The sequence below is a fragment of the Typopeltis vanoorti genome, chromosome 6 (assembly GCF_054136105.1).
Source record: "Typopeltis vanoorti isolate ZY-2024b chromosome 6, IOZ_Tvanoo_1.0, whole genome shotgun sequence".
Classification (NCBI taxonomy): domain Eukaryota; kingdom Metazoa; phylum Arthropoda; class Arachnida; order Uropygi; family Thelyphonidae; genus Typopeltis; species Typopeltis vanoorti.
In genome coordinates, this window is record NC_143554.1 from 61,472,816 (window position 1) to 61,485,522 (window position 12,707).

The window sequence follows — 12,707 nt, forward strand, 5'->3', positions numbered from 1 at the left end:
CAGCTTTTCTTGCCTGAGCATACCGCAAATGTATCTCAGGTGACCTGACCCTAAGCCATGTTAGGTAGGACTCCTTTTTTTGCCTGGACAGTTTTTTGGACTTCTTGGTTCCACCAAGGTGTCTTTTCTCACTGCCCGTTGCCACGCCAAGCCGCTTTCTGCCACAGCATAAGAGTGCCTAAGCAGTTACAGCTGTTCTGAACAGCTTCCACTCCTCCTCAACATCTGCAGTATGCTTCGTAATTTCTTTGAACCCTGGAGGAAATGTGATCTGCAAAATTCTTCCTCACAGCCTCATTTTCCAATGCCTCCCATTTCACGCGGTATAGCTGCTTAAGCCTACCAGCGTTGATGGTAGCATCTGGTTTTTTAAGCCGTAGAGTGCACACAACAAGGTGGTGGTCAGTTGACAGTTCCGCCCCTCTTCTCAAACAAACGTCCAACACTGAGGAAAATAGGTCTGCTGAGACTATAAAGAAGTCAATCAGAGCCCTTTGTTCTAGTGTACCCCTTACCCGGTATACTTATGGACTCCTCGGTGCTGGAAGAAGGTATTCATTATGGAAAAGCTGATAGTACAGCAGAAGTCCAATAATTTCACCCATTCGCGTTAAGGTCACGGCCGCCGTTCCTCCCAACTACACCCTTCCATGTCTGGTCATCTGTTCCAATATGTGCATTGAAGTCACCCATTAGTAGGATTGATTCCATGTCTGCCACCCTGTTAAAAGCAGCATCCACTTCCTCTAGGAAGGCAGAGTATTCTGACTCCAGATTAGGTGCATAGGCTTGCACCACAGCCAAATCATGGTTTTTCATCTGAAGCCTTAACACACATACCCGTCCCCCCAATGGGATCCACTCAGCAACACAGTCTGACAGCTGGGGGCTTGTGAGTATCCCCCACACCCGCCTGAGCAGACATTGTCGGGCTCACACCAGAGTAGTAGAGCTTCCACCCCTTATCCAGATTGACAGTTCCAGAGCTTCTCCTCTTGGTCGAAGAAAGCCCGACTAAGTCTAGCTGGTAGCGCTTGGCTTCCTCGACCAGTTCCACCTTCTTCCCTGTCAGAGAGAAGATTTTCCAGTTGCCTAAAGCCATAGTCTGGTGCCGTTGTCTTAGCCATTTCCGTCCTTTTGCAGAATCATTTCTTTGCGCTGCCCCTAAACACCTCCCGAAACGGGTAGCGGGCCCATTGATGGAGTTTCCTCTAGCAGAGTGCTGAGGCTGAGGAGTGGTGTCTACGGGAGACTGTAATATATTTTTCAAACGGGTCCCTCTGCCTAAAACCCGAACGTGTCCCTTGGTAACCCACGCAACGGACGTTGCGGCATGAACATTTTTTGATGGCATGATCATGTTACAGTGTTTGATAATATCCTGTTAGCACAAGAAGAAATGACACTGCAAAATAGGAAAGTTTTCCCTCGAATACTCTAATAGCATTCGGGTGAAGGAGCAAGAAGAGAAGAGAAGAGAGAAAGAAACAAGGGAGGAAGAGGAGGGATCAGTCTACAGATAATATAACAGATGTATATTACATGAAGTAAGACATGGTCCAGCATCAGATACCGCGGGTTTGCCACGCCCGTACTCACTAATGTGAGCCTCTGAGGTTCACTTTAGTTTGATTTGAATGCGTAGTTTAAATGGGAGTTTTTTTAAAATGGATATGGGGAATGTAGTACAGGCTCAGTGCAAGAATGTAGTATAGGCGCTCTTGGAAGAATTCCTTTCTGGAATTTTGTGTTTAGTAGGAAATGAAAAGTCACATTCGATCAAGGATTGTTTCAGTTATTTGACTAAGAAAGAGACAGCGAAAACAGTAAACAGACCGTTAAAAGGAGGGGTAGAAATTGGGAAGGTCGTCTCAATTCTCATTTGCTACTATTGACTACCAGAGGACACGGGATTGAGACAGACTGGCTTCACGAAGGCCGGACCGGGAAGCGAAAGATTATTGTAAGAGTCAGCCTTACAATAATCCTCCAAATACACTGATATCTTCAGTGTATTTGGAGGGAGGGAGGACGATGAGGGTTATCTGGTATGAACAAATTGTGTTCAGAATTGATAGTTGATTATTATTTCGAAAATTTGCTAAAACCTCACAGACATCTCGTGTGCATATCAAATGTTTTTAAATTCTATCATAGCGGATGGAAAGAGATTTTTCATCCTATCTACTGTTCCTGTAATAATATCAAAACAAGAGACTTCCTGTTTTCTTTTTAATGCAAGAATACGACGAGCAAGACGTGTGGAAATTAGATTGTTATATATGAAAGAAGAAAGGGCACGTTCAGATAATTTCAGCACCGTTTCGCTCCCCTCCCCGCGTTCTAGAACTGTTCGTATTGAACTAAAAATCAGAATGGCGAAAACTTTTTTAAGGTTTCCATAAATAACAAATTTTAATAAAATGCCTCCAGTCAGACGGGTAGACACATCAAATCTAAAAGGTGCTTACGTATTTTTGCGAAATCCCATTAAAATAGAAGTTATTTTGCCAGATAGTCATTCCTTTATTAGTATGACGTGTAAAATTTGTTTCCCCGCTCATTGCCTTTTACCACCTAGGTTAGCGTTTTTTACATGGTGCAGATGATAAGTATAGAACCATAAAATATTAGAGTGACTCTCTTTTCAAGCAAAAAGTAACAATTCCACAGATGTTAGAAAAGAAAAGAAATAAGTCCTTCGCCTTCGTAATGAGTAATATATGTGAATTGTAGTCTGCGAACCATAATCGTTTTATTATAGTATAATCTTATAATTATACTATAATAAAACGTTACCATTTAAACCAATCACATGCAAGTAAACGTATGTGATGACAATTCACAATTCCGATCGCCATTTATAATCCCGAATGCGCTACTCCAAATATTAAAGTCTAACCGATCTGTGTTTCATGTTTAAAATTGTTCTGCTTCTTTGACACACAACATACTATAACTTTCAAACATACTTAAATATACAATATTTAAGTGGTACCTTGGATTGCGAGTAACTTGGTCTGCGAGTGTTTTGCAAGACGAGCAAAAAGTTTTAATAAATTTTAGTTTCATAAACGAGCGAGGTCTTGCAATACGAGTAGAGTATTACTTATAAGCTTTGTCTGCCAAGCGTCACGTGATCACAAGCCTCTCGGGATTGTGGGTAATCGTCTCGCATGCTCGGTCTCAGTCAGCATACCTCATTCGTATAGTCAACATTCGTGCTAGCGTTGTGACCACGCGTGTGTGCATTTTTTTTTTTATTTTGTGTCCAAATGTAGTGACTGTTCTTTATTAACTGTACTACGACAATGGCCCCAATGAAGAAAAGGGTTGAAAAGGAAGGTAAGAAGAAGGAGATGATTACGGTGGAAGTTACGAAGGAAATCATCAGGAAGCACGAACATGGTATGCAAGTGGTCGCCATCGCAAGATTTTATAAGAAGTCTACGTCAACGATTTGCACAGTATTAAAGAAGAAAGAAGAACTAATGGGGCTAGATGTAGCAAAATGAGTCACGAGAGTATCAAAGCAACGGCCACGTATTCTGGAAGATGTAGAAAAGTTGCTTTTGGTGTGGATAAACGAGAAGCAAGTAGCAGGCGATACTGTGACCGAGAACTTGATCTGTGAGAAGGCAAAGGCCTTGTACGCCGATCCCGTAAGTAAACTGCCAAGTACGTCTGCAGAAAACGAAGAAGGCTTCAAGGCGAACAGGGGATGGTTTGATAACTTTAAGAGGAGAAGTGGCATCCATAGTGTTGTGTGGCCCGGAGAGGCTGCGAGTTTGGACGCAAAGGTAGCTGAGGCGTTCGTTGCCGAGTTCCAGAAGCTCATGGTTTCCGAGTGTTATCTGCCGCAGCAAGTTTTTAATTGCGATGAGACGGGTCTTTTTTGGAAAAAGATGCCAAAGAGGACCTACATTGCAGCAGAAGAGAATGCAATGCTCGGTCACAAGCCCATGAACGATCGTCTCACCTTCTTGCTGTGTGCTAATGCAAGCGGTGATTTCAAAGTCAAGCCCCTGCTCGTGTATTATTCTGAGAATCCACGAACCTTCAAGAAATGCAAGATGCAAAAGAGCCAGTTAAACGTTATGTGGAGGTCCAAAAGCAAAGCTTGGGTCACTCATACCTTGTTCGTTGAGTGGATTAACGAGGTCTTCGGTCCTGCGGTGAAGAAATACCTTTTAGAAAACAAATTGCCACTGAAAGTGTCTTACTGGTTATGGATTACTGCTCTTGCTCATCTTCCAGGCCTTGAGGACGACTTACTGGAAGAATTCAAGTTCATTAAGGTCAAGTTCCTTCCTCCCAACACTACTCCATTACTCCAGCCCATGGATCAGCAGTTCATTTCGAACTTTAAAAAGCTTTACACCAAGGCACTATTTCAGCGATATTTCGAGGTGACCGAAGGAACTAACCTTACCCTCCGAGAGTTTTGGAAAAATCATTTCCACATCGTAAACTGCGTTAAGATCATCGATACAGCTTGGGATGTGGTCACCAAGAGAACCCTTAATTCTGTTTGGAGAAAACTGTGGTCTGATTGCGTTGAGGGGTTTGCTCATGAACAGGAGCTGCCAGTTGTCGAATAAACTGTGTCCTTGGGGAAGACCATGGGACTGGAGGTGAATGAGGACGACATTCAAAAGCTGGTGGAGGAACATGGCCAGGAGTTTACCACCGACGAACTGATGGATTTGCATCGCGAGCAACAGTAACAGGTTAGAGGAGATCTCGTCTGAGGAGGAGGAGAAAAAGACGGAGACATCCCTCTCTTCAAATGAGATTAGGAAGGTGTGTAAAATGTGGGGAAACAGTGCAAAATTTTGTAGAAAAGCACCACCCGAGTAAGGCTGTGGCAATGCGAGCGATGAATCTGTTTAAGACAATGCAATGTCATATTTCCGTGAAATCCTCAAAAGGAGGCAAAAGCAAGTGTTATTGGATAGGTTCCTTGTTAAAGTCGCACAAAAAGAAAAAGAGTCAACAGACAGCAGTGATTCCGTTAGTGACAATGAAAGTCGTCCTACCCAATACAATTACTGTAATATGTAATTGTAATGTAATTAATAAATTCGATTACTTTATATATATTACATTTAAATAATAAAAATATAAAAAGGTATATGAAGATATATGTATTTTGTATTAATCATTGTTATATGGATATTTTTGAATTTTGGAACGAATCGTCTGAGTTCTCATTATTTCTTATGGGGAAATTCGCTTTGATATACGAGTGCTTTGGATTACAAGCACGTTTCCGAAACGAATTATGCTCGCAAACCAAGGTGAATGAAAACATGAAATACAAAATCTTAAATTTGTTATTATTAAGAGATGCCTTTATGGGACCTAAGGACACAGCGGAAGGGTGTACACCACACGACCCATCGTCGATGCTATTTAATCCAACACTTATTTAGTGTTTTGGTCTATTAATTGCGTGTATTCTATGGTCGAATTTTTGGTATAAGGGAGGAAAAACAGTCTCCTGGATTTTTGAGTCTCCATCTCAAAAATCACCTTCAATAGAATCCATATAAAGATTGTGATGACGACAACCGAACTCCGGTCTTTTCCAATCGGAGGGACTATGGCCAGGTCGTGCACACTGAGATTCAGGCTCTAAGAAAAAATAATCTCAGTACAGTAGTATAAATTCTAATACTCATAGTCATAAATGTAAATAAATAAAATCGTTTGTAATGTAGGAGGGAAAGGAAGGACACTGACAATGTTATATCCAGTACAATACAATACAATACAATACAGTACTGAAATAAGATTAAATATACCTGCAGACCACACACACACACACAATCATTTTTTACTCTGTTATCCCGCTCCAAGTTCAAGACGATATACATATTTTACAGTCATAATTAACTTCAAGTTTACTCAGCGTTTTTCTTCTAACCTAAAACGGTTAGAAGAAAAACGTGTCATCTCAAAATCAACGAAATCTACTGAAAGAAAATAGTTCGGTCCTTGGCTGATTTTCTACCAAACATGCGTGCAACACTTGTTCACATGGGAACAAACTGTCCTAAATAGGGAAAGAAACTTTAGTTGGAAATAATGAATTTTAATTAATTCAAGCTATTATTAAACCGGAGAAGCCATTCTTTGATTTATATAATTTTTTTTATTAATGCTGTTAAGAAAGAAGGCGAACTTATATACTAAAACTTACCCCATCCAATCAAGTAGAACCACTTCATAATCTTAGATTCTGACACGAAGGCTACGACGAGAATCGTGTGCAGGTAGAGTCCTTCGCAGAACATCCAGAAATAATTGCACACTAGAAAGTAGTGTACAAGAATGTGAAGGGCTTGACATGCGGGCTAAAGAAAAGAAAAACCAATTGGTTGATGGAAAGATTAACTGAGATGTACATTACAAAATGACAGATTAGATGAAATTTTTACCTCGTTGTTCATGACAACATTCGGATTGTTTACTACTGCTGTGTACCAGATGATCCACATCGTGTTGTTTATAATCAAAGATACGAACAAATTTTTATGAATGGTGGTCCTTGTGCACTGTAGTGACCTGGCCAGTAAATACAGAGGTCATTATAGTTAAGAAATAATAAACACGTGACAACTTCAATAAGTTTATTGTTAGAATTTGACAATGCAGCATATAAATCAAGAACATTTCTTTACAAACTATAAATAAAACAAACAACAAAATTTCTTATATATATTTCCGTATGTTAATCTTTAGTTTATTTTTAAAATACAAATTAACAAAATATTGTATTTCTTTTTAAAAATAAAATAAGCATTTGTTATATACGCCTATTTAAACGTGCACATTAATATATCGTATAATTTTGTTGTATATCTCAGTCCTTCCAATCTCTTTTTATTTATTATCACTGAGAGAAACTGTCATGTAATATGTTAATATGAAATACTAGTAGCACACGAACTAGTTTCGCTCGCCTTGCCTGTAGCGCCTCCTATCTGATTCGAGAAGACGATGCAACAACACTTGGGGTTTACAGCACGCGACATGAGCAAACTGCTCGAGAATGCACGCAAATAACATAGTTGCTTAGCGTGCTAGTCATGATCAATTTTAACTGGGGGTATTGCAATGTGTAACATTCTCTACGCATTTTACAGATCTAATCGAAGCTACGAATGCTCTAAGTAAACTGCTATAGCTTTTATTTATTTTTACAGGATGGGATCTAAATTATTTAAATAACTTTTAATATTGTTCTAGAATTCAGAAATAATGAACAACATCGCTGCTTATCATTGCAGTAACGCATGTTAAACTTCTTTTCAACAGATGATATATATATTTTTTTAGTTTAATATGGAACTCTCGGTTGTATCGATGATGTCATGCAATTTCTTGGAAATTGCATGACATCATCGGATTTTCAATCTCGCGAAGTCTTATAAGACTTTATTTCCATCTTATCTGAAGCGAGTTGGCCGGTCTCGTAAGAAGGCAGAGTTCCTCACCTGGAAACTGAGATTTTTCATCGCTGTAAGCAGAAAAACTGGCCAAAAGCTCACAAGTAATTTACGGAAAAATACTCCAACGATCATAAAGATAACCACTTTATTCTACCGACTTAAAGTTGAAGGAAACCAAAGATACACGACGCGCTTAAAGGCTGGGAAAATACCAAAAAATAATAAATGTTATGTAAGGTTTATTGAGGTACTTGGAAACAAGCTTAATAAAATTCTCGTGTATCGCAGATGCATTTCAAATAATCCTATCGATATTCGAAGATCACTATAGGGATAACTACCGAAATGACATTTTCAGGATTTACTGATCCTGAAAAGGTTAGTCTTTATTGCCTTATTTGCACAACTCTTCATTAATTAAGTCTGTCATATTTTCACAACGTTACAACTGAAAAAAATGTCATGCGAAATGAAATCTGATGTACCAAGCCAAGCCTCAAACAGTTTTTAGCACTAGGCAAACAATAAATTGCTGCTATGAAAATTACACCCATTATTTTTCCTGCGCAAGAGATTTTTCTTTACATGTGACCCGCTCACATTGCACATTATTTACAGCCAGGAAAAAGGAAAGAAAAGGTGACCGAATACCTTGAAGTTTACTTTTTGATAAATAAAATGAATAAATTCTCAAACTTTCTTTACAAAGAAAGCCGGCAGAGCTCCTTTAGGCACAATTTTTTGAATACGTAATACACACATCTGTTACCTTCTGGTGGTCCTAAATCTTAACATTATTAATATTGTCTGTAATAGTGTGACCTCTACGGTGGATTTTTTGTGCCGTGTCACTCAGGGAAAACTATAAGTTAGAGACCAACTTCAGTACACGCGCACATTAAGACACACAGCAGCTTTTTTATGCAGCATTGTCCACTCATCTTACTTCTGCATTCGCGTCACTCTTCAGGACATAATCTGTAAATTATGCCATTATATATATATATATAGCCAACCTGGCTGGCCTAGTGGTTAGCCTATCTGCTTTACCGCCAAAATGGCTGTGGGTGCGAATCCCGCCGTCGGCATGGGTGTTTTTGATTGTCTGTGGAAATACTAGTGGTGGTGGTGGTGGTGATCGGCGGTAGATAGCGTTGGTGCAGTTGCAGTCAGTTAGTAGTTTGAGTTGGTTGTAGAGTAGGTGCCCTCCCTGGAGGTGTCAAATAATAATTATAATAATAAAATATCACAAATTGCTCGTGCATATGTTTGATAAAATTAATATATGATTTATATCAAAGGTGTCGATAACAACGAAATCGAAAGGATGATCTATAGCATAATTCAGTAGCGCACTCAGGATTTAATCTTGGGGGGGGGAGCGAGTTGAGTAGACGATTTGAGAATATACACTATGCATCGCATAGACCTATGACTGAGCATCTGCAATGATCGCTAATTCATTAGTAGTATAGCAATAGAAGACACGACACAACATAAATAAATAAAAAAAAGAATTTTAATTAGGAAAAGATTTTTAGAAATTTTCTAGTGTTTTTTTTCCTTTTTCTTTGGGGGTGCCAGGGCCCAACCCCCCCCCCCTCTGGGTGCGCCAATGGCATAATTTACAGATTATGTCCTGAAGAGCAACGCGAATGCAAAAGTAAGATGAGTGGACAATGCTGCATAAAAAAGCTGCTGTGTGTCTTAATGTGCGCGTGTACTGAAGTTGGTCTCTTACTTATAGTTTTCCCTGAGGTTGACTAGAGATCAGAAGAGAGAGAAGGACGACTAGTTCTGCGAAGGGAAAAAAATGGGATAACAAAGAAAGTTAGATCAACAGGCCATTACTGAACCTAATGACACTTGGCAAAAGCACGGGAAACAGCCGAGCTCGTAATATTACCTCCATGAAACTTAATTTCAGAGTGGCGTATTGAAAGCTTTCTGAAAACTCAATGGACATATGCTATAGTCACGTGACTAAATCAGATGTGTTTATGAAGCATGACTCACTGCAAGGTCTATTACTTTTGCTATTTGCAATACAATTGTTTCGAGTTATGAAAGCATATGGTCATGAGGAGCTGCTTAGCCATTATATCATCTTAAGAAGGTTATTTATTTTCGATTATCTCCGTGCTCCTTCTGATGTTTCACTGACTAATAATTGTTGCAGTACTTTGGATACTTCGTCTTCTTTCTTACGCAGGCATTCAATGTTTCCAAACTTTAAAAGTTTTTCAATAGTAAGGGTGGGTATCGAGTGTCCACCCCGGCTACGATTTGTGGAACAGATTTTCCAAACTTCCCATGCCATTTGTAGAAAGGTAAGCGACATAATTAAGAAGATCTCTGTTGATCGGAATAAATACGGGTATTATTGGCAGTCTATACCAAAATGTATAGAATATTTCATTTTATTGTAGCATACAATAATGGAATCACCGAACTTTAAAGCAATGAATACGAAATTTCGTATTCATTGCTTTAAAATTTCGTATTTAAATGTTACTTATTTTTTTTTATTATTTCATGATAAAACTATATAATATTAATGCACAGTTTATTTTCAGAAACGTAAGTAAATCGGTTTGAGTTAGCTTTATTCAAATATTTATGAAGTCAAAAACTTACCTGAAGTAGGTGAAAATGAACAGGGACAATGAAAGAGCAATCAAAGAAACACAATATCCCCCTATGTACAGATTATTCACTTGCTGGCGAAACTGCATTACAAAGAAACACAAATCAGAAAGATTTTTCAGTGGAAACTCATAAATATATGAGTTTAGGAAATAATTATATTGAGTTATAAAATAAAATCCTCTAATATTCTTTATTCCCCAACGACAGTAGACGAAACCTTTAACCTAAAATGATCAGTGATAGTTGAGTTCATAGCTATGGACGATTTCAATAATTTGGGACGCGAGTATGGAAAACGGCTACTGTCATCTCGTATTCCCAACCTTTAACTAGCATGTTACTATCTGAAAACAGTATAACTTCTTGGTTTATTTTATGGAATTGTGCGGATAAAAACCCGAGTTTTCGAGAAAAATCTTAATTGCCTGTGTCAGAGATTGACTGGCTGAAAAATAAAACACAAGAAAAAAATTCGCGTAGTCAACCACTAGAAACGAACCTGCAATGGTATTTTCCTCTGGCACTCTATTAGACTAAAAGCACGATAAACGTTCGATTAATTATCTTACGTTTGCTAAATCTCATCATCAGAGCATTATTGCTTTTAACATATTAATTTCAAACCTGCCTGTTAATGAGATAATTTAACTAAAATTATTCCAAAGTTTGTCTCCACTTCGGTATCTGCAGTTACGAGTTGGTGGGCGTCGACATGTTCAGAAATGTTTATTTATTTATTTTTCATTTTTTATTTCTATTTATTTATTTATTTTTACTTTTGCTTCCATTTTGGAAGCAAAAATAAATAACAGAGAAATGTTTTATGAATTGCTGTACTGGTGAATGCGGGTCGAGAAGCTCCTTGTAAATATAAGTACCTGATCGAAGTAAGACCTTGAGTTTTAAAAAGTATCCCTACAGGCAGATGTTGTTTATTTAAGTTTGTTCAATAAATAATAAATAAAGAGAGAGAGAGAGAGAGAATCTTTGACGAAAACAATGATAAAATTGGAATTTTGGAACAACTGCTTTGCTAAATCTAAAAGTGAAACAACGTTGATCTGTCTTCTTAAACATCATAAAATCGGGTGCCAGCTAAAACGGCCGACTGTAATCTGCGGAAGTGTTCCAATATTTTTTTTTTTTTTTAAATTACAAATAGACTTTATTTGGAGTTTTGGTGTTTAGTGAACACCCGGAGATTTCCTTGCAACACAAAATTTAATGTGATTAGTAACGAAATATAAATGCTTGACTTATTGTAGCAAGTTTTTCTTTTGATTTGTCTACCCCTTGGCTCTACTAGCAAAGCCTTTCGTAGCGTAGGACTGAAAATAAACATTAAATAAAATAAAATAAGATGTTAGTGAGAATTGCGATGAGATCTATTTTGGACACACAGAAATCGCTGAAATAACCCGATAACAAAAAAAAAAAATCTAACTTGAGATGAGGTTCGGAAGGTTCATGCGATGTGAGAAAATCAATTTGTAAAGCAAACCTCTGGTTTTTATCGACTATATTTTGTTCGTAAGTGAAACAACTGGAACGAAAGAGGAAAGCTAATGCATCATCACTATTCTGATGTCGTGTTTCCTCTCTGTGTTAATTAAGTTTATCTCCTATTCTCAAAACTGGATAATCTGTTTTGTGAACAGAGGAATAATTTGGAGATCGAAATGAACAGAACCGTGGTGGGAGTTTTATAAATGTTTTATTTAATTTACATTGCAAATTATGTGAAGGAAGAAAGATAACAAAGACGAGTTTACAATGAATAAAGAAATGACAGATCATCTTATGCAGCAAAAATGACAGAATGTTTACGATGAAAAGCCAAACGGCTATTTTTTTCTGGCGAGGTTGATAAGTTAAGGGGATAAAAATCCCTTATTGTTTTTCAGCCAGTAAGCGAAACTAAGATCGAAAACTACGATCTGAACGTTTCATGCCGACGAACTGTCGACGGATCCAAGCGTAAGTGACCACTTGGTAGTGCCACACCCAGGCAACTCGTTGCAAAGGTGGAGCAAGATCTCTCACTATTCTTGATATTTTCTCATAATGTAAAAACACACAACTCCTAGGAGTTGTAGAACTGCTTTACATTATGAGGAGACGTCACTACCCAGACCGGTTTCAACCTTTTTTGAGGTCTCATCAGTGAATAGCTAGACCTAGAATATCAGAGTTTAAGTGAAAAGAACTTACATACTTTCGCTATAAATTCTTCCATGTTCGGTCTCAAGAGCAGGGTTTCCGGATTATGTTTAGTTGACCCATGAATTTCATCTCCCAGGCTCCAACCGGGCAGTGATATTCGTGAACCAACAAACGATACAGACATCCATGGTCACAGCGACCTTCGCACCCACGGCTATTAAATTGAACCTAGTTTACCTGTTAATAATTCTTATACCCGATAAGAAAGTTGACAAACTTATATAACTGATTTTTGGTTTTAAAATACTCATTTTTGAAAAGAGTAGATATCAATAAAGAAAAATAACTTCATCGTAGACATTTACGTATTTTTCTTACTAGTTTTCATTTCACAATTTAATATTGTACATGAAAGTTCGCAAAATAAAGAAGGTTTAT

General features: G+C 38.0%; 1 protein-coding gene across 1 annotated transcript in view; it reads right to left on the reverse strand.

Moving 5' to 3' along the window:
- Positions 1-12,707, reverse strand: part of LOC150105491 (calcitonin gene-related peptide type 1 receptor-like) — a 99,006-nt gene that overhangs the window by 36,613 nt on the left and 49,686 nt on the right. Inside the window, exons 8-10 of the mRNA XM_090393971.1 lie at positions 10,095-10,186; positions 6,444-6,570; positions 6,206-6,359 (exon numbers count right to left, since the gene is read on the reverse strand). Of these exons, the coding sequence (XP_090250097.1) occupies positions 6,206-6,359; positions 6,444-6,570; positions 10,095-10,186 (373 nt within the window). The remainder of the gene's footprint in view (positions 1-6,205; positions 6,360-6,443; positions 6,571-10,094; positions 10,187-12,707) is intronic.